The sequence below is a fragment of the Hydra viridissima genome, unplaced genomic scaffold, assembly GCF_058129835.1.
Source record: "Hydra viridissima isolate aposymbiotic clone 2 unplaced genomic scaffold, HvirCarnegie_v1 scaffold_6, whole genome shotgun sequence".
Taxonomy (NCBI): Eukaryota; Metazoa; Cnidaria; class Hydrozoa; order Anthoathecata; family Hydridae; genus Hydra; species Hydra viridissima.
The window spans coordinates 8,930,582-8,951,330 of record NW_028324305.1 but is presented as its reverse complement, the minus strand read 5'-3'; the positions used below and the strand labels follow the sequence as shown (position 1 = coordinate 8,951,330).

Sequence of the window (20,749 nt, the reverse complement as noted above, 5' to 3'; positions counted from 1 at the left end):
AATTTCGTCGATTTCGAAGGCCGAAATTCCCATGCTTAATTTTAGACATGCTGTTCAACGATTTGTTTACTTGTATAAAAAAAAGTGGAAATCTGCAAACTATACTGTGAAAAATTTTGAAAAGAAGTTTGTGAACTGGCTTAATGAATATTTAATTGTCAGAAAAAAAGACAATGAACCAACTGCAAGTAGACGTGGTCGAAAACCAGTTGCATTTGATAATAGTTCTAATAAAACTAAAAAACGGCGTGTATCTTGTTTAATTGAATCTCATTCATCCAATGAATTATTTTTTGCTGCTAATAAAAAATTTAGAGATGAATCTGTTGTTATTGCTGCCAAGAATGTTTTAAATATATCAAATACAGATAAAGCAACTAAATATTCAGCAGACGAAGCACTGGCTTTAATAATTGATGCAAGTCTGACAAAAGCTTCCTATCAATTGATTAGAAGCGGAGCCTTGGAGAAAGAATATAACATCTACCCCGCTTACAATGATGTCAGAGATGCAAAATTGATATGTTATTCTGCAAACATAACAGTGGAGGACTATTCAGCTTCAGTTCCTTTAAAAGATTGAATGACTCATACTTTGCAAAGAATCTGTGTAGTTCAGGAACCTGTGCTAAGGCACTTGATATTGAACGACAAAGCAATAAAAGCAATGACACTAACGTGTAAGGCTGGTTTTGATGGTGCTACTGGCCAAAGCATTTATAAACAAGTTTTATCAGAACCCGACATTAACGGAGATTTAAAGCGTGAAGAATCATTATTTATTACTTGTCTTGTCCCATTGGATTTGACTGGATTTAACAACAGCAACGAAAAGGTGCCTATTTGGAGAAATCAAAAGTCGTCCTCCACAGCCTATTGTAGACCCATAAGATTTGCATACAAAATGGAATCCAAGGAATCTGTGATTGAAGAAGATCAGTACATTAAAAGTGAGATAGAAAGCTTGGGTATGATTTTATTAGAGGTTTGCGGATCTTCTATTGAAGTGAATTGTATTATTGAACTTACAATGATTGATGGGAAGGTTCAAACAATATTATCTGAAAAAAATAACTCATACCAATGCTGTTCAGTGTGTGGTGTCTCTCCAAAAAATATGAATAGTCTTGATATCCTTAATATAGATTATACTAACAGAGAGTTCAAATATGGTCTTTCCAGTCTTCATGCATGGATTCGATTTTTTGAGATGTTATTGCACATTGCATATAAAAAAGAAACAAGAAAGTGGCAAGCAAGATCTAAAGAACACAAAGAAAAGGCATCTGTAGCTAAACAAAAGATTCAGACTGATTTTATGAACAAAATGGGACTTGTTGTTGATTTCCCTAAAAGTGGTGGTTCTGGAACAAGTAATGATGGCAATACCTCAAGGCGTGCTTTTGCAGCATATGAACAAACAGCTGAAATTCTGGGTATTGACCAAAACCTTATATTCAGATTTTACATTTTCTTGGTAACGCTCTCTTCAGGATATGAAATAGACTGCTTAAAGTTCAAGGATTATTGTTTTGACACTTTTAGACTATATGTGTCCCTTTATCCATGGTATTACATGGCTCAATCAGTTCACAAAGTATTGATACATGGACATGACATAATTAAAAGCCTTACATTACCCATCGGACTTATGTCAGAGGAAGCTCAAGAGGCTAGAAATAAAGACTTTAAATCTTATCGCGAAAATTTCAGCCGAAAAACATCCAGATAAGCAACAAATACTGATCTTATAACAAATACTGATCTTATCAATAGACTCCTAGTTTCCAGTGATCCTGTTATTTCATCATTGCGTAAATCAACATCACACCAAACAAATCATAAAGCATTTCCTTCAGATGTTTTACAATTACTTAAACAATCTTCAAACGATATTATTGCTTTATAATTTTTTGATGTAATTTAAAATTGATAACGTTTTCTTGCACTATTTTTTGCTTTTATTATTCCTAAAACATTATTTACCTAAATACTCAATTTTTATTCAATATAGGTGGGTCAAAAATCCGATAAGATATTCAAATATCAATTTACCACTTTGTAACTAAGGAAAGTATCCGGTAACTAAGCAATATAAGTATCCATAACAACTAAATTTAAAAAATTATCACTTTTGTAAGAAGTGTGATCTCATATTGGTACTAATGCCAAATTTAGTGAATATAGCACTTATAAAATATCTGCAGATAACAAAAGTAGGTTGTTGCTAAGCAAAATAAAGGTATCCATAGCAACGAAATAAAAAAATATTACCTTCATAAAAAGCGCAGACATCATATTAGTACTCATACTAATTTTAGTGAATATAGCTCTAATATTAAATTAGTTATGAATTTTGTCCAGTAAAAGTGCATTCTGGCCCACTGTGCGATCCTCGGATTCACAGACAAAGACATACCAATTTTATCTTCACCATTTTTTAAAACGCATTCAAACATTGGCTGACCATTTCCTGACTCTAAAACATTGCAAAAACAATCAAACTGATCACTTTCAGTTATAATTTTCTGGAGTGCACTGTAGCCTTTATTGCATTTATAAGACCCTGAATAAAATTCTTCAACAGATACTCCAATATTCACTACACTATCCCATAATAACTTTGGTAAAGCTACAGTTAAGCGGCCTAAAATAAATTTACATTTTCGCTTTTAAAAATTTAGAAGAAGTGGAATAAAAATAGTACAGAGCGCTTGATTTTAAATTACTATATCTTATATTTCTATAAAACTTAAAAAATTGTCAGGTAAACACTTGCTATTATAATACGGCTATTTTCATAGCCATATATCTCTTAAAAACACCAGCATGAACAATTATCATATAAACTTATATTCTTTAACTATAACAAATAACTTTAGTAAATAAATAGTCAAAAATAAATCTACACATAACATATTAAAGTAACAAAGTAAAAACAATATCATAAAAATAACATAATAACAATAGAAAATGTTACATAAAAATTACACAGTACCAAATTCAAAAAAAAAAAAAAAACTAAAAAAACTACTTTGAAATTTATCTAATTTGGTTTTATCTACTATTCTATGATGCTTTTAGTCTTCGCGAACGAGAGCGTAAAAAGCGAAAATGTAAATTTGTTTTAGGCCGCTTAACTGTAGCTTTACCCAGTGCCGTGGCGTGGTACATTTGGGCCCCCCCCCAAATCATTTTTTTGGGCCCTATTTTTGTGGCATCACATTACAGGATATATATGCGTCACATTTTTTCTAAAGGCTAAAAACATCAAAAATAAGACATATAAGTATAGACAAACGTATATGTACGGATAATTATCAGAATAATGTTTGTTATATTATATTGGTAATACTTCAAAACCTGTAATAAATCACATATTCACAATTGTCACAGAAATGACTTGTGGCGAACTTTCATACTTGCAAATTTGTTGATTATCTCCTCATAATTTAATTTTCTTGCCACATCGTTCTCAATTGACAGCATCGCCAGAGAAGACAAGCGGTCATCAACCATTGTTGACCTATAAAAAGTGAAAAGAAATGCATAGAGCTACATCTATTATGTATAAAGTAGCAAGATTAAATATACTGACCTATGAAAAGTCTTAATCAATTTTAGCTTGCTGAAGCTACGTTCAGCACTTGCGACAGTTACTGGTGAGGTAAGGATTATGCGTAACACAATGGCAAGATTTGGATAAGTTTCTTGCAGCTCTTCTTTATAAATGTAATTAAGAAAATCATGTGCAGATTTCATGTGAGTACTTTCTTTCTCCTGTACCACTATGACAAATCGTTTTAATTCCATTTCCAGATCATCCGAATCTATATCGCCAAGCTTTGCTTGCAAATTTTTGCAATATAAAGACAAAGAATTTTCTTTACAGATTTGAATAAAAGTATGAGTAAAAATTTTAGAGTTAAGCTACTATATAGATACAGAAACTAAACAAGGATGTCCATTCTCATCAGTTGTTTTTTTTCACATTAAAATTGTCTTAGTAGCATTTATTTTATTTTATAGTTTGAATATAATTGATAATTATCTGTTAAAATAATAAAATGCCATAAAAAATTTTATCATTTTTTAAAAAACGGGCCCCTTATATCTCGTGGCCCCCCCCAAATGGGGGGTTTGGGGGGCCTTTGCCACGGCACTGGCTTTACCATAACTTTTTCATCTAAACAAGAAGAACTATTAATTACTATTAGTTAATTAATTCCAGTTATACTATTACAGCTTGAAGAACGATAACCTTATTTTCTCTTCACTTACTTTGAAATTATAGAAAATAATTTCATTTTTGTAAACTTCGTTTGCGATTTGAGTCTGATCTTTTTCTGGCGATATCAGAAATTTAATTCAGATTAAAGAAAGAAACAGTAAAAACACCAAGTTTTATAAAACGAAACAAACTACAGAAAGAAATTATTTTGTTATTCATTTGAACGAAATTCAGACACGCAATTATTTCTTTAAAGTTAAATAATTTTGCAGACCTGAAATCTCGTGACGCATTCGGTTAAAAGTTCTAAAAAAAAACTGATTTTTTAAATAGTAAATTCTACATAAGAAAAATAACAAACCTTTTTCTTTCTACTTTTCTTAATAAAACAGGGGCCAATGCTATAAACATAAAAAACGAAGTTTTTTCCGTAAAACACGAAGTTTTTACCGTAAAAAGCGAAGAAAAAAAAAGTCCATTGCTATAAACATTCAAAAAATTCCGTTTTTAAGATAAAAACTTCGCTTTTAAATCCAATGCTATAAACGAACCAGGGAATCGCCTTTTCAGATAAAAAATGCGTTTTTTCGAAAAAAAACTTCAGATAGATTTTTGATCTCAATTTTAGATATTTTCTTCGTGATTTCTGGCGGCCATTGTTGGAACAACGTTAGCGCTTTAAAGTCATTGAACATTCTTTGTTTGTGTTTTTATGTTGATATTTTATAGACGAAACTGAAAAGGATTTTGGTAACTCCATAATAAAGCAATTACTTAAAATCTGCATTTAATCGATTATTCAGTTCCTTGTTGTGTTTCGTTAACAATGCATGCATGAATTTAACATTCCATGCTTATTTATGTAGGTTTTCGATAGTTATTTTGGTTAAACCAATTTTTCATAGTGTTTGACTAAAGAAAAGTATAAATAGTCGAAAAATATGTCATGTAATACACAAATACACAACAAAATAAAATATGCCATAATACACAAATACACAAATACACAACAAAATAAAATGCTGTCTAAAGAACTTAAAATGTTACTAGCAATAAAGATCAGAGAAAACAAAGAGGTTCTTCTTGGGAAGCTTAGTATGTTTTAATTAGCAAACTATTTAAAAAAAAGTATGTATAATTACATGTATGTATATATATATATATATATATATATATTTACAAATGTTATAGTATAAGTATGTAATATATAGTATATATTAACATAATATAAGTATGTAATCAATCATATTTTTCTAAATAAAGATTTTACATTCAAGTTTACACACAAATAGTTATAAACTAATGTGAAGTAAACTACTAATAGTGCTAATGATATATAACAAGGGTAACAATAATGGCAATTTAATCATTATATTCAAAAACAGTAGCAACAGCAGAGATAGAATACGATAAATTGTGTTGGTAGAGATTCCATGACAGTCTCTGAGAACATGAAAAAAAACATTTGTGCCAATAAAATGAAGAAATACCATTATCTGGAAACGTACTGAAATGCTTTTATTTCGCTTAGTATAATGTTGCAAATAATCTTTAAGCCTAGTTTCTAAAAATCTAATAAAGCTCTTGGGACTCGATACTGCTCTCGAAAAATGTTGTCAGAAACATCTTCGTTAAAAAAGCGGCCATTAAACTAACATGTAATTGAAAAACAAAACAAAAATATAATTTCTTCGCCTATTTAGTACGATTTCTGATTTTGTTCGATAAAAAATCATTAAAAAAACATCAAAATTTAGTAATTTTAAGTAATGTTTTAAACACCAACCTCTCGAGACAATCGGTGGCGAAGCTCATTTTCTGCAAGTTCGAAATATAAGTCTTCATCCGAAAAAATTAAATCCATGTTCCTATTTTAACTTTACACAGTTTTTTCAAACACCAAATACTAGAATGTAAAAATATTTATAAAAATAGAATAGACAGCACAGCCTACTTAATAACTAATAAAGTTTATTAAGTAGGCCTACTAAATAAAAATTAAAATAAAAATTGCTATCAATGTTGTATTACGGATAAAAAAAGTCCGTGAATTTTAGTGACGTATGCGTTTTATGCTTTATAGCAATGGCCGAAAAAAATACAAACAGCGATAAATTCTTCGAGATTACGAACTTTTTTTCGTACGTGAAAAATTTCGTTTTTACGAAAGATTTTTTTTCTCGAAAAAAACTTCGAATTGTTTATAGCATTGGCCCCAGGTCTTATTTTTCCTAATTGTCAAAAAAAAAAAAAAATCAAAATTCCTTTGTTCCATAGTGTGTATTTTTAAATGCCCCCAAACGTCGGTAATCTGCCCCCGAACGTCGATAATCTAAAAAGTGAATTTTATTTGCATGGTTTCGTCAAAACAACATTTTTTTTTTTAAAACAAAAGAACAACGTTCTGACTGTATAACGCACAAGTTTTTGTTTACAAGGTTAGGTGAATTCGCATTGTATAAAACATTTTAAATAGGTTACATGGAGTTGTTTCACTATTTGGTAATTTCCAGATTCACGGATATTAGGAAAATCTATAAACAAAGATCGCCGTGCAAGGTGATTCCGCTAACTCGTATACAGGCGTCGGTATTATACTTTTATGACGTCATAGTTTTATGATATTATCTTAGCGTATTTCATTCAATTAAGTAAATACGTCAGATTTACTGACGCTTTCTGGTAATTGGAAATTATCAGTGGGAACAAACGATAAGAAATCAGCAGGATGGGTTAATCTAAATTACTACAGTAAACTTAAATAAATACAATAAAGTAGCTGTAAAGTTATCTTTATTTAGCTTTTTTTTTTTTGAGGTTTTAGATACTAGCCGAAGATACTCTTTACGTAAAAAATGGTGTTAGAGGCAGCAGAATTTGGAAAAGGAGACTTCGTTCTTCTGAATCAAGTGACTATGGAGGATTTTATGGCTAACCTAAAGATTAGGTTTGAAAAAGAGAAAATATATTCGTATATTGGAGAAGTCGTAATTTCTTTAAATCCTTACAAAACGCTTGATCTTTACAACAAGGATATTATTTCTGAGTATAAAGGAAGAGAAATTTTTGAGAGACCTCCACATATTTTTGCAATAGCTGATGCAGCATATAAACGGATGCAAAGGAAGTTTCAAGATACATGCATTGTCATTTCAGGTATTGCTAATTGATATATGTAAATATATAATTCATTTGTTGAAAGCTGCATAACTAATACACATACATTTGTGATATAACATGTTTATAAGTGATATAACATGTTTATAAATGTGTATAAATGTAAACATTTCTTTTATTTTTACAATATTGGAAAATTTTGGTAATATAATTGTGGATAGATGATTTAAATAAAAGAAAAAATCTAAAACAACACTAGCCACTGTAACTTTTTCTAATTTTTGTGTTTAATCAATAGCATATTAAACTAGTGCTAAAACACCCTCACTAACAGAGAGTCTGCACACATTGTGTTTAATCAATAGCATATTAAACTATTGACTAAATTACCCTCGTTAATATAGAGAGTCTGCACGTATCTTGCCATTGATAGATGAAAGCAGTTCTTGTTTATCAGATGTAAAGAAGAAGCAAGAAGTAGTCTAATTAAGACTTTCAAGCAAGAAGTAAGAAGTAGTCTAATTAAGGCATAAATCAGTGTGACAAACAAGCTAAACTATATTTCTTTAACTGAATTTTTTCTAATTGATATTCCTCTAGCAAATCACAAGGACTATTTATACAAGCTTTGGTACATTCCTGTCAAATAATATCCTTGCAATTTGTTCTGTCAGGTTCTACTCCTCTATGGCTCTATGTAAATGTTGACTGGGCTACCTTTTCTTCTGTTCCCTGTCTTAATTTTAAAATAGCATCTTTATTTCAAAATCTGTTACAAAATGTTATTTCTTATCTATTTATTGTATAACTAATTATTAGCACAATTTCTTGAATGATATGTACTCAATATCCTCCTCAAATAACTGAGCAACCCATTAAAGTAATCTCTATGAAAACCATCTAAAACTATAAAAAAACTATGATTGACATTTGTTATTTTTTCATTGTTTAGATTTAAAGAATAGTAAGGAAATGTTTTTTCAAAATTGGTGAATGGGATTAATCTCCTTAAATTGTCTTCATCCAATACTTTATGCTAGTTTTTTAATTGGTCTCATGATATCCAACTAAAAGCTTTTATCATCCAAGTTTTAATCAAGTTTTGATCCTAGACTTTTTGTTTTCAAAAGCTACACATTTTTTGTAAACACTGGTGTGTTTTTTTTTGAACACTGGTGTATTTTTTGTGAATAATGGTGTATTTTTTGTTTTTCAAATGAAATTCATCTGCACTGAATGATTAGTTAAAGTTAAATTTGCACTAACACTCTATTCAGTTGAAGTTCATTTGTTAACAGAAAGTATTATCAACCTATTTAAAGGTTTGTTATACTATACTAGCTTATTCATACATCAGCTTAACATCCTTTCAAGCCTTTGTTATGAAATTTAAAAAAATTTAATCCAACCAAAAAGTGTCCAAGCATTCCATGATCCATTCCACAATGATGTCTGTAGAGGCTTGATTATCTTGTAAATGTCAAAAATTTAAAAAAAATTGAAGATGAAGAGAAATAGAAATTTTTATTTGTGTGGATTTTAGTTGAAAGTTAATGATTGAAACATTTACTAATAGAGTAAGTCTTCTGATTATTAAATCTTTTTGATTTTATATTAAGACTTCATGAAAATAAATTACATTAGATTGCCTTTCTCTAACAATTATCCTATCTATTTAACATATCCAATCTTTTTAACAGCATTATTATTACAAAAAGTAAAAATTTACATTTTTCAGATATCAAACATAAAACTTCAACTTTCAGGCACGAAAAAAGAAAAAAAAAAGCAAAAGCAAAATAAAAACAAAACAGAGAAATAAGAATATATTTTCTATGCATTTAATCAAGTTGATAATCAATTATATAAGTTAAACATGTTGGCATTTTGTACAAACTGTAATTATATGTTTATAAATAACATTTACTGCAGTGGTTCCCAACCGGTGGTCCATGGACCCCTGGGGGTCCATATAAACTTTTGAAAAGGACCACAGGGTAAACGTAAATTCAAAATAAATTTGAGTTATTGAATTTTAATTTTGAAATTTTTCTCTGTTTTAAAGAAACAAATAAATCTTAAATTCAAAATGTAATTCATGCTAGACAACATATGTTGCACAAAATCTGTGTAAGCCAATTCAACGTTAACCGTCTATGACTTGCGAACCACAATGAAACAATAAATACTTTATATTATTCTTACATCTGTAAATTTTAAATGCTATGTAAAATTATCTTATCTTATGGTAAAAATATTTTTCCTAACTTATTGGTTTGAAAGAAAGTAATTTGAATTATTTTCTTTGAATAGTCGAGAATATACTACTCTCAACTGAATTATACAAATCTTGAGTTAATATATTACATTATTTTATATTATTTTTAAAATTCTTTAGATGTCTAAGAGTAAAAAAAAGTCATTTCAGATGAATATATGAAATATGGTTTTACCTACATGCTAAAAGAAACCATTTGCTACCCACAGTGTATTACTTGTTATAAAGTACTAGGAAATGACTCTATGAAACCCTCAAAGCTTGCTATTCACTTGAATAAGTGCCATCCTGATCTTCGAACAAAAGATTCTGAATTTTTCAAAAGAAAATTTGAATCACTGAAGAGATGTAAGTTGGATAAAACTGGGATTATTCACAAAACTCAACAGAATATAGTAGAAGCATCTTATAAGGTTTAATATATAATAGCACAGAAGAAAAAAGCTCACACATTGACTGAAGAAGTTATACTTCCATGTACAAAAGAAGTTGTTAGATTATTATTTGGAGAAGAAGCTGTAAAGAAGATAGATAATATATCTTTATTAAATAATACAGTCAAATTAAGGCTAACTGACATTTCATCAAATATTAAAGAAAATGTTATTAATGAAATTAAATAATCACCATATTTTTCTATTCAGTTGGATGAGTCCACAGATGTAAGTTCAATGGCACAATTAATTGTATTTTGTAGGTATATTCACAATAATAAATTCAAAGAAGAATTTTTGTTCTCTTCTTTCCTTGAAACAACAAAAACAGCTGATATTATGGAAATTATGAAACAGTTTTTCAATGACAATCAATTACAATGGAAATATTTGTTAGGAATTACTACTGATGGAGCTCCTGCCATGATGGGTTGTAAGTCTGGATTGCAGACTAGGGTAAAAGAGATTGCTCCAAATGTAGTTGGTGTACACTGTTTTATTCAAGTTGATTTTTTTTACAACAATTTAGAGAGCCTGTACACTCGTTTCCATTTCGAACCACACAACATTTGGAATGTGGATTAGAAACGAAGTGAAAGTTTTTATATCAAATGAAAAGTGGACTGGTAGAATATTTTGAATTTGACAATTTTCAAATAACAACTGCTTATCTTGTGGACATTTTGGGTCATTTTAACAAGTTAAATTTGCAACTTCAAGGCAAAAATGCTAATGTAATTACATACTTGGATAAACTGAAGGCATTCATTGAAAAGCTCAAACTGTATAAGACTAGAATTAATAATGGAAATTTGATGTTTCAAAATTTAAATAGCGTAATTGGAAATAACATGCTTCCCGACGTTATAAAGATAGAAATACTTTGTCAGCTAGATAATTTGATTAATGAATTTGGTAACTATTTGCCAGATGTGAAGCTTTTGAGTAGTGAAGTAATTATATCACCGTTTTCCTGTGATGTGTAAAATGTGAATGAGGAAGCACAAGAAGAATTTATAGAGTTAAAGAATGATACCACTGCTAAGGATCACTTCAAAATAACACCATTAAATAACTTCTGGTTGAAAATGAGGAATTCATATCCATCGTGTTCAACAATTGCACTTAAAGCCCTTATTCCTTTTTCAACATCATATTTGTGCGAAGCAGGGTTTTCAGCCATGTTATCTGTAAAAACCAAAAAAAGAAATAGACTTGAAATTGATGCAGTTATTAGATGTGCTCTATCAAAAACTAAACCGAGTTTTCAGATATTAATTGCTGGTAAGCAGTGCCAGAATTCACATTGACCAGTTTTTGTATCATATATTAACTAAGATAAAATATTTTTGGGTCATAGATAGTCTACTCAATTAAAAAATACCTTGAATAAAATATTGTCCTGATGAATAAAAATTACAATATTAAAATGTTCGCCTTGTAATAGTTTTTAAAAGCAAAGGGGTCCATGGAGATTTTATGATATATAATTTGGGGAACGGGTAAGAAAAGGTTGGGAACCACTGATTTACTGTATGTCAATCCTCTAATTTCTATTGAAAAGAGTATTTTAATTTTTTGTAACCAATCTATAATTGAAGCTTTTTTTTTTTTCCTCACTAAAAATTAATATTTTTGTTATCTTACTTTCTTATACAATTTTTTTTATTCATTCTAAATAGCTTAAAATCTTGACTTATACACTGTTATATATGGTATTTCTATTCAAAATTTTTTTCAAAATCATTTCTCAAATATATTTTTGATTGCTTTATTTTCTCAATTAATTCAGTCTGTTTATTATTTTAAAACTTTCAAGTTTTAATGCCAAGTAAAAGTGGTGTAAAAATGAAGGAAAACTGTTTTTATTGATTGCATAAAAAAAGGATGCTTTATTAATGAATAAGCTAAATATTTATCTTTTGCTACAATTTAGGTGAAAGTGGATCAGGTAAAACAGAGGCATCAAAGATTATCATGAAGTATATAGCTGCTGTAACTAATCCCAGTAAACAATCAGATGTTGAAAGGTTTGCAAATATTTGTTTTAAGATTTAGATATTGATAGTTTCCAACAATTTTATAATTACATGTTTAATCTTTTTTATATAGCTTAGTTTTTATATTCTTTGAAAGAGTATTCAAACTATTTAACATATTAGTTATTATTTACACCCTATAAACTTCAGTTTTATCTATTATATAATTCAACCAGTTAGTCCTTAGGTTTATCTTAAAATTGGTTTAGAGTCATTTAACAAGATAAAAGTTTTTCTTTGCTTTTGCTTACATTCACCATGGCATTACTGTAAATACAGCGCATAATTTGTTGCATTTTCTGGAAAAATTTAAGGCTTTTGGTTGATTTTTAAAAGCCTCTTGCTTACAATTTCTTGATTGCATTGTAAATGGTTTATTTCAAGCTTTATCAAAATGGATGTTTGTTACGAAAAAATCTTGCTTGCATTGTTCATTTTTTGTTAAAATTATTGAATAAAAAAAATGTGACAAACTTTGTCAGTTCTTGGTTATTTTATACTATATTATGCTTTTATTGCTGATTGATTGTCTGCTTCAGTTTATTCCAAGAACACATGGAAAACTGAAATAGACATTCTAAATTAAGGTACTACAAGGTGGTATCTAACATTTCACAAGATACTAGAATGTTTCTAGTGGAATAAAAACAAGTGTTTAAAATTTTACTTTTTAATCAATGACAAAGTTTAAACATAAATAAAATCAAATATATATTGATAGAAGAAATATTTATAAATAGAAAAAAATCAAATTTGTAATTTTAAATTTGGTCCAGGGTTGGCAAAAAAACCCAACCCAAAAAAACCCACCTTAAAAAAAAACAAAAAAACCCAAAGATATTTGGGTTTTTTTAAAAATATCTTTTCTTACAACAGATTCTTAGCTTTTATAAACCCTATATTGTAAATAATATTGGAATTATTATTATGAAATATATATGTATATTATACTTTTTAGTTTAAGCTCCTTACAGAATAATCCATAATATGATTAATCTTTTGTATAGCTGGTTGGGGTTATACAGAAAAAATTATTAGGGAAATTAGTTTAACGCCTAAAAATTAAAATAAAAATCAATGAAGATTACAAACTATATTTCATTAAGTTTCAAAAGCTCAACAAAATGATTGGCAGTTGTTGTTTACCAATCAAATTCTTTGCCTCTCAAATGTCTGTATATCCGAACAAGCTTTTCAGCTCTATCGCTCCCTAACCTATTTCTTAACTTGCTCCACTCCACAAACACTCTTTCTATGGAGCCAGTGCTTGCAGGACAACTATGAAGAGATTGATAAAATCTTGCAAACCCTTCTGGCAGTGGTAAAGATTTTTGATGCAGCCTTTGCTTCAAATCTATTATACCCCACCATCTTTCACTTGAAATTGTAGAAATAAACTTATCGTTGAACATGTGCGGTGGAAAGGTAGTTGTGACTTTTAGCCTGAAATCATAGTATCCAGCCACGTATTCATTGTGCCTATCACTTAGCCAAGCTTCTGCAGCAGCTTCTTGTTCAATGCTTAAAGATTTTCCTAAAATTAAAGAATATTGTATTCCTGCTTTATATATTAAAAATGAGAAATGTAAATATATTGATATTATGTCATAAATTGTGTCTGTAGTCTAGAATCAACTAATGACTTATGTAAGTTATATAAGTTAAAATAATGTAGTTTTAAGTTTGTTCTTTCAATTTTTGGGTTAGATTTGGTTGCCATGCCTTGGTATTTAATATCAGTCAAATTTGCCAAAAAATGAAAAAGTTCTATTGCTTCATCAAATTTTAACTTAATTTCCATATAATATGGCTTCAGGTCTTCATCCTTCAGGAGAGATAACCAAACTTCACATGCATCTGACAATGATGTTGAGTCACTTTGTAGCTATAAATATAACTTCTTTTTTTAAATATATTTGCAAATATTTTAACAGTATATTGAAGCCATAGTTTAAAATATTTTAATGAATAACAATTTTGCTTTACATATCTACCTTATCTAAAGCTATCTCACATTTCTCCAGTTGAATTAGAAGATTTTTAGCTTCTCTGAAAATTCCAGCATTATCTATAATTTTCTTGATATTATGTTTAATATCACCTTCATGCTTCTCTATAATATCAAGGTAGTAGTTATAATTTTTAATGTAAGTTTTTAAACAGTCTACTTGAGAGTTCCATCGTGTATCATTAGGAAGTTGCGGCATAACTCCATTCCTATCATCCAAAAGCCATCCCTGAAATTAAGAACTAGTTTAATTAGTTGATATATTAACATAATTAACATAATTCACTGAATAAAAAAGTACAAAAAAATTAAACTGTAAAATTAAAATAATATATTATAAACAATATTTACTCACACGTGGTTGGTGATGGTCTTGGAAGTATTTGTTCACTTCAATTAAATAGGCCAGAAAATTTGGTGTCACATGCTTCTCAACTAAATTTAAGTAATGAGCTGAGCATCCATATGTAAGTAGCAACGGATATTCCTCTTTAAGAACTTCTTTCATCTTTTTCATTTTGTTTTCATTATCTGTACAAATGGCAAATACCTGTTAGAAGTAGAGAAATATTCTTATATTTTTAGTTAATTTAAATTAAAATAAATACAATGTACATAAATACTATATTCAGTATTATTATACTTACATCTTGCTCATAAACCTTCTTGATGTGTTTTATTGCTTGAATGGCTAATTGAGCATAATATTCTGAAGGTTTTTTTTCACTTCCTGCATCTATAGCGGAGACTAAATATGGGGTCTTTCCATTATGTACACTGTGAGCAATAATTGGATCATTTCTGACACTGTTCCAACCATCTTGTATCAATGTAATAGTACTCCTATTACTTGCAAATTCACTTTTCATAGATACAACTACCTCATCGTTCACTTTATCCAGTAACTCTCCTGAAATTTTCTTCCAGTTTGGAGGATCATAACCAAGTCTCAAAAAAATAACACAATTTTTAAATTCTCTATTTTCTACAGCATTAAATGGAATATTGCATGCAAAAAAAAATTTGGCAACTTGCAAGTCAAAAACATCCTTCTGGTCTGAGCTTGTTCTTGAAATGTAGTTTTCTATTAACTTTTGTTTTTTATATGGGGTTGATGTTGAACCAGAGTAGCTACTCCCAAAGACACCAGAAGTGCTTGATGCTTCAAAAGATTCTGAAGTAACTGGGCTAACAAAATTACACAACAAGTTTACAGATGTCTGAGATGATACTTGGCCATCATTTAAAATAAAATTCTTATTTCGTTCTGCAACATCAGCAGATGGGTTTTTTTTTTTTTACATTTTTTTAAATGAATTCTGATTCTTTCTATTTTTTGGCTATTAATAATTTCATTGCAATAATTGCGCTGGCACTGCAGTATTACTTTTCCAGAAACAGTTTTTGATAACTTAGTCACGTCATTCCATTCATCTGCAAGCTTTCTTCCAGATCCAGGAGCCATAATATATGTTCTTATTAAAAAATGTTTTTTTTCTGAAAATAAATTCTATTATGATTAAAATATAAATAAATAATGTCAACTAATTAATAAATCAGGAAATTCTGAACACTTTGCAGTTTTAAAAGTGATAACATAACAAAAGTCATAACATAACAACATATTCTCCTAGACTAGTCCAGGAGCTCCAAAATATGTTAGAGACTTAAGGTACTTTGGCAATAAAAATAAGAACATATAGGGTAAATGAACTATAAATTTAGAAATTTAACTTTCCTTTCTGGAAATTTTTATTTCGTATAAACGGTCAGTTTTGAAAAAACCCAAAAAAACCCATAAAACCCAAAAAAACCCATAAAACCCAAAAAAACCCATTTGGGTTGGGTTTTTTCCAACCCTGATTTGGTCCGAAGTGAATCTGAAGTACAGATTAGGTTTGTTGTATGTTTTTATAGTCATGTTAAAGATATTCTTTATTATATTCTGATTGATAGCCTGCTTCATTTCATTCCACTAGCTAGTAGATTAATTAAATAGACAAACTTAAAGAACAATTAGGTAATTGTATAATTACTTTACATAAATAAAATGCATTGTTTACACAATCTTTGTAAAGTGGAGATAACTGTAAGTGAATTTTTTATTTAAAATAAAAATGTTTAATGATTTTCCTGAAAAAAATGATGCAGTACAATTTCTATCAATTTTCTGTAAAATTATTTGTCATGCTTTTTTTTTTCAGACCAGTAATTCAATAGATTTAACAACAAGTTAGATTGAAATTTGGCCAACATGGAATCTATGAAAAGATTTTAGCAGTGAGAAGTCTGTTAAAAAAGGATGTTAAATTCTGGGAAAGAAATATTTATCAGACACTTGAAAACTCCACTTTAGAAAATATTATGCAAAATATTGTTTTTTTGTCTGTAGAATGACAAATTGGCTCTGTATTTACAGTAGATGATGGCATACCTTTCTGTCCAATAATTAACAAAATGAGAAATGTTTTATTTCTTAAAAATATTTGCCAGATTAGTTTTTAAGAATTCAGCAATAAACAATGATCTAATGCTATCATGTAAGTCAGCTCATTTAAAATATCAAATACGTTTTATTTAAGGCTATAGCATTAAAACTGACTGAAAGTTATTATTGATTTAATTTGAAATAAAGATTTATATATGTGGCTGGTTAACTATTTGAGAGTCTACAGAATCAAATAACACAGTTAACTTAAAAAAATCTCATTTAATCATAATCTCCAATCTAATTTATTACTAAACATCTTAATGTAGTTTGTTACTTTATTATTATTATTTTTTATTCATAAATTTTATATTTTATTTTTACATGTTATTGTTATTTTTAGTACCAAAACTGTCCTCATCCAATCAACAATCATCCTAGAATCCTTTGGAAACTCAAAAACCAATAGAAATGACAATTCCAGTAGGTTTGGGAAATATATGGACATTGATTTTGATTTTAAAGGTGATCCTATTGGGGGGCATATTAGCAACTATCTACTTGAGAAGGTGATCAGTGTAGTTGATCTTATCATAATATTAGATTAATACTAGTAATAATTATAATAATAATAGAGCCTGTTGCACTCCAAAATAAATTTTTCATATCCATTTTTTAATCATTAAAGTGTAATATTTCCAATGTATAAGCTTAATTTTTTTATTACTCTGTGTGCATGTAATGAAGCATTTAAAATCTTGCTAGATAGCTTAAATCCTTCTATTGAGTAAGATTTCTAATTGTCATAGTATTTATAAAATTCATTTTATCAAACATGAATCTACCACAGTAATAATCACTGTAGTAGATTCATGTTTGATAAAATTATTTTTGTAACTGATAAAAATCAGTAAAACAGTAATTTTTATCACTATTTAAATCAGACTTTGAGATGTTAATCTAAATGTTAATAATAATCTAATTATTGATGTAATTGAACCATAATTTTCATTGTATTTACTTTCTTCTTGCTAGATTCTTCTTTATATAATCCAAACAAAAGCCTCATTTGCTTTAATACTTCAATATTAGTGCAGATTTTGAAGGCTTCATTGAAATTGAAAAAGTACACGATGTAGATAAAAGAAGTTTAAACTATCAATTTTTAACACTTATTTATACCTCTGATAAAAATGAGTGTCATGTATATTTTATCACTAATTATAATTATTGACTGATACATTTTGGCATATATCAGTCAAAAATGGAAGGAAGTATGAAGTGTGTGGTTTGTTGATGTTCTTAAATTTCAAAAATAATTAGAGAATAGCATGTTGTATTATCTCTACATAAATCACTTTTATCATGTTTTATAAAATTCAACTGCAGGTTAAACTAACAATACCAGTTACTATTGCAACAGCAGAGAGTTTCAACTACTGAAAACTTATTAAAATACATAATAGACCAATAAGACAGATGCTTTTATTAAGTTTAATTAGTCTTTTGGAGATAGCAATATAGTTGAACATAGAACAACTCAACCAATATCTTGCTAGTAGCAAAGATAAAGTTTTTTGATTGTGTTATCAATCATAGGTCACTGATTTTTTTTTGTTGACTACAGAGGCAAAAAAACCAGCAGAAGTTTTATGCATTTTATCAATTTGAATTATGGTTTTTATTGTTTAGCCTAAATTATAATTTTAATCAATTTAAATCATTAGATTTAAAGCAAATAAACCATTAAAAGATAAGTTTATATTATATCTGTTGTAATAGCATAATATCACTAAATGTTACAAATATGATTTATGTTTTTCTATTTTTACACACACACATCTGTTTTTAACTGAAGGATGACAACTTTGTTGGTGCTTAAAGTTTTATACTTTTGAAATGTTAAACAAAATATAGAATATTAAATATATAGGATACATGGAATGTTAAAGAAACTCTCAATACTGGTTTATCAATAACTCAGCCCATACTGTCAAATGATGCAAGCATCTACTTGTTCAAATGTCTACACTTGCATACCAGTTCTTGCTTTTTATTTAAACAATTAATGTCCTTGTAGGTGGCAGTTTCTGTTTTTTTTTTTTTTTTTTTTTTTTAAAATTAGACACATTTTGTTTTAGTTGGTTGGTAAGGCTAACATCTCTTGATGATACTCTTTTTAATTGATGATTTCTATTTTTTCTTTTACATGCCATGTTTCCTTAGATAACTCAGTGTCATTTTGGTATTTCACTATGTTAAATTACTTGATTAGGTTTGCATAATGTAACTTAAATGGTAGTTCACTTATACCTACATATACTTCATCTATATAGCTCAGAAAAAATAATGGCTTTATAAAGAGTGTTTTTAAAGTTAGATAAGGGGACTGCTGATATTGATGCAATTGTAGGATTTCTTATTTGGGTCTGTAAACATATGCTTTGCTAAAAAATATTTACAGTAGCGTGCAAAAGTTTAGACACCTACTTTTTTTCAGTTTTTAACGCATAACTTTTTTTCAGTTTTTAACGCATAACTTTTCACAAACTTTCTCAAATAACCTTAAATTTTTACAGAATGTGCTCTATATTATAACAATTCAAAATTCATTTCACAAAATTTTTAAAACTCACTGGTCCATTAATTTTTATTGTTTTTTTGAAAAGGCTTCCGTGCAAAAGTTTAGAAACAGTATAATAACCCGCAATTATATCAGGTTTTTGTAAACAAAAGCATTGTAAAAAGGTAAAATTTTTTCTGAAATTTATTATTTGAATTAACTTGAAATATTTCAAAAGTAATGAAGTATAACTAATTGAGAAATTATTTGTGAAGTTTTATAATTCAATTAAGTAGTGATATTTTAAAAGCACGGGAAAGGCTAAGAAAGTTTCAGATGAAATAAAGAAATTAATTATAAAAGCTGTGGGGAAAAAAATGACTTAAAAAAGGATTTCTGAACTTTACAATATTTCTAAACCAGGAATATTTAAAGCAAAACTATTGAAAGCAAACCTCGCTATAGAAGACCTAAAGTTACAACTGAAAAGGCTGATAGATTATTAGTAAGGTTTTGCAAGAATAATCCTCACATGACTGCTGTTGAACTTAATTCAATTATGCATCAGTTCCATGGCACAAACTGTAGCGTTGATACAACTAAACATTGATTACAACAAAATAATCTGTATGTTCGCCGTCCAGTTAAGAAACCTCTTATATCTGCGAGAAATTTAAGAACCAGAAAAAAGTTTGCAAGAGATCATCTCAGTTGGACAGCTAATGATTGGTGAAAAGTCCTTTTCTCCAATGAATCAAAGTTGTGACGGAATTGATATGTCATGCTATTCAGTAGTGGCGGAATTAAATATGTCAGGCGTCCAATAGGAGACAGATTCAATCCAAAATATCAGTTACCTACTGTTAAACATGGAGGAGGAAATGTTATGGTTTGAGTGGTGTTATAGTTGTGACAACCTGGGTCCCATTCATCGCATAGAAGGTATTATGGACCAGAGAGTTTATTTAGACATAATGAAGAACATTATGCTCTACCATGCAAAGGACAAAGTGAATTGCAATTGGATCTTTCAACAAGATAATGACCCAAATTATCTTGTTAAAAGATCTCATTCGGTAAGAATTTCAGGTTATTTGAGAAAGTTTGTGAAAAGTTATGCGTTAAAAACTGAAAAAAAGTAGGTGTTTCTAAACTTTTGCACACTACTGTATCTGTTAAATTAAGAAATGATTTACTGACTTTTGTTATAAAACTACTAAACAGTGGATTGAAAGTGTGAAAAAAGATGAAGATTGCTGGTATGTAAGATTGCCATTATGAAACTTTAAGTACCAATCCTTTGTTATATTTTTGATATAATTGTCAGCCTTCACTGTAATTTCAATATATTTGCTCTCACCAGCTATTGAGCACTCTTGAGTGAACCTTTTATATATATATATATGTGTGTGTGTGTGTGTGTGTGTGTGTGTGTGTGTGTGTGTGTGTGTGTGTGTGTGTGTGTGTGTGTGTGTGTGTGTGTGTGTGTGTGTGTGTGTGTGTGTGTGTGTGTGTGTGTGTGTGTGTGTGTGTGTGTGTGTGTGTGTGTGTGTGTGTGTGTGTGTGTGTGTGTGTGTGTGTGTGTGTGTGTGTGTGTGTGTGTGTGTGTGTGTGTGTATTAGGGCAATTCCATGGAGTAAAATTTTTTGAA

General features: G+C 28.9%; 3 protein-coding genes and 1 pseudogene across 5 annotated transcripts in view; 1 reads left to right on the top strand and 3 right to left on the bottom strand.

Moving 5' to 3' along the window:
* Positions 1 to 3,147: 3,147 nt before the first annotated feature.
* On the bottom strand, positions 3,148 to 3,978 carry LOC145184611 (zinc finger MYM-type protein 1-like). Of its 2 annotated transcripts, XM_090090857.1 has the most exons (3): positions 3,599 to 3,978; positions 3,423 to 3,526; positions 3,148 to 3,261 (listed from the first exon to the last, which is right to left on the bottom strand). In XM_090090857.1, the coding sequence occupies exons 1-3, from the start codon at positions 3,811 to 3,813 to the stop codon at positions 3,221 to 3,223; spliced, it is 360 nt and encodes a 119-aa protein (XP_089946983.1). In that variant the 5' UTR covers positions 3,814 to 3,978; the 3' UTR covers positions 3,148 to 3,220. The 2 variants fall into 2 exon arrangements, 1 of the variants encoding a protein (XP_089946983.1); XR_016453466.1 differs by having other exon boundaries at positions 3,174 to 3,261; positions 3,364 to 3,741.
* A 2,889-nt stretch (positions 3,979 to 6,867) lies between these two features.
* The window catches only part of LOC145190466 (unconventional myosin-Id-like), a 68,195-nt gene continuing 54,313 nt past the window's right edge, over positions 6,868 to 20,749 (top strand). For both annotated transcript variants that reach the window (XM_090091108.1, XM_090091109.1), the window contains exons 1-3: positions 6,868 to 7,387; positions 11,997 to 12,090; positions 16,939 to 17,104. In XM_090091108.1, the coding sequence (XP_089947234.1) occupies positions 7,087 to 7,387; positions 11,997 to 12,090; positions 16,939 to 17,104 (561 nt within the window). In that variant the 5' untranslated portion in view covers positions 6,868 to 7,086. The remainder of the gene's footprint in view (positions 7,388 to 11,996; positions 12,091 to 16,938; positions 17,105 to 20,749) is intronic.
* On the bottom strand, positions 13,242 to 14,472 carry LOC149886904 (uncharacterized). Its single transcript, XM_090091114.1, has 4 exons — positions 14,463 to 14,472; positions 14,094 to 14,336; positions 13,822 to 13,984; positions 13,242 to 13,633 (listed from the first exon to the last, which is right to left on the bottom strand). Exons 2-4 carry the CDS (start codon positions 14,304 to 14,306, stop codon positions 13,242 to 13,244), a joined length of 768 nt encoding a protein of 255 aa, XP_089947240.1. The 5' UTR covers positions 14,307 to 14,336; positions 14,463 to 14,472.
* Positions 14,320 to 15,572, bottom strand: LOC149886903 (uncharacterized; annotated as a pseudogene).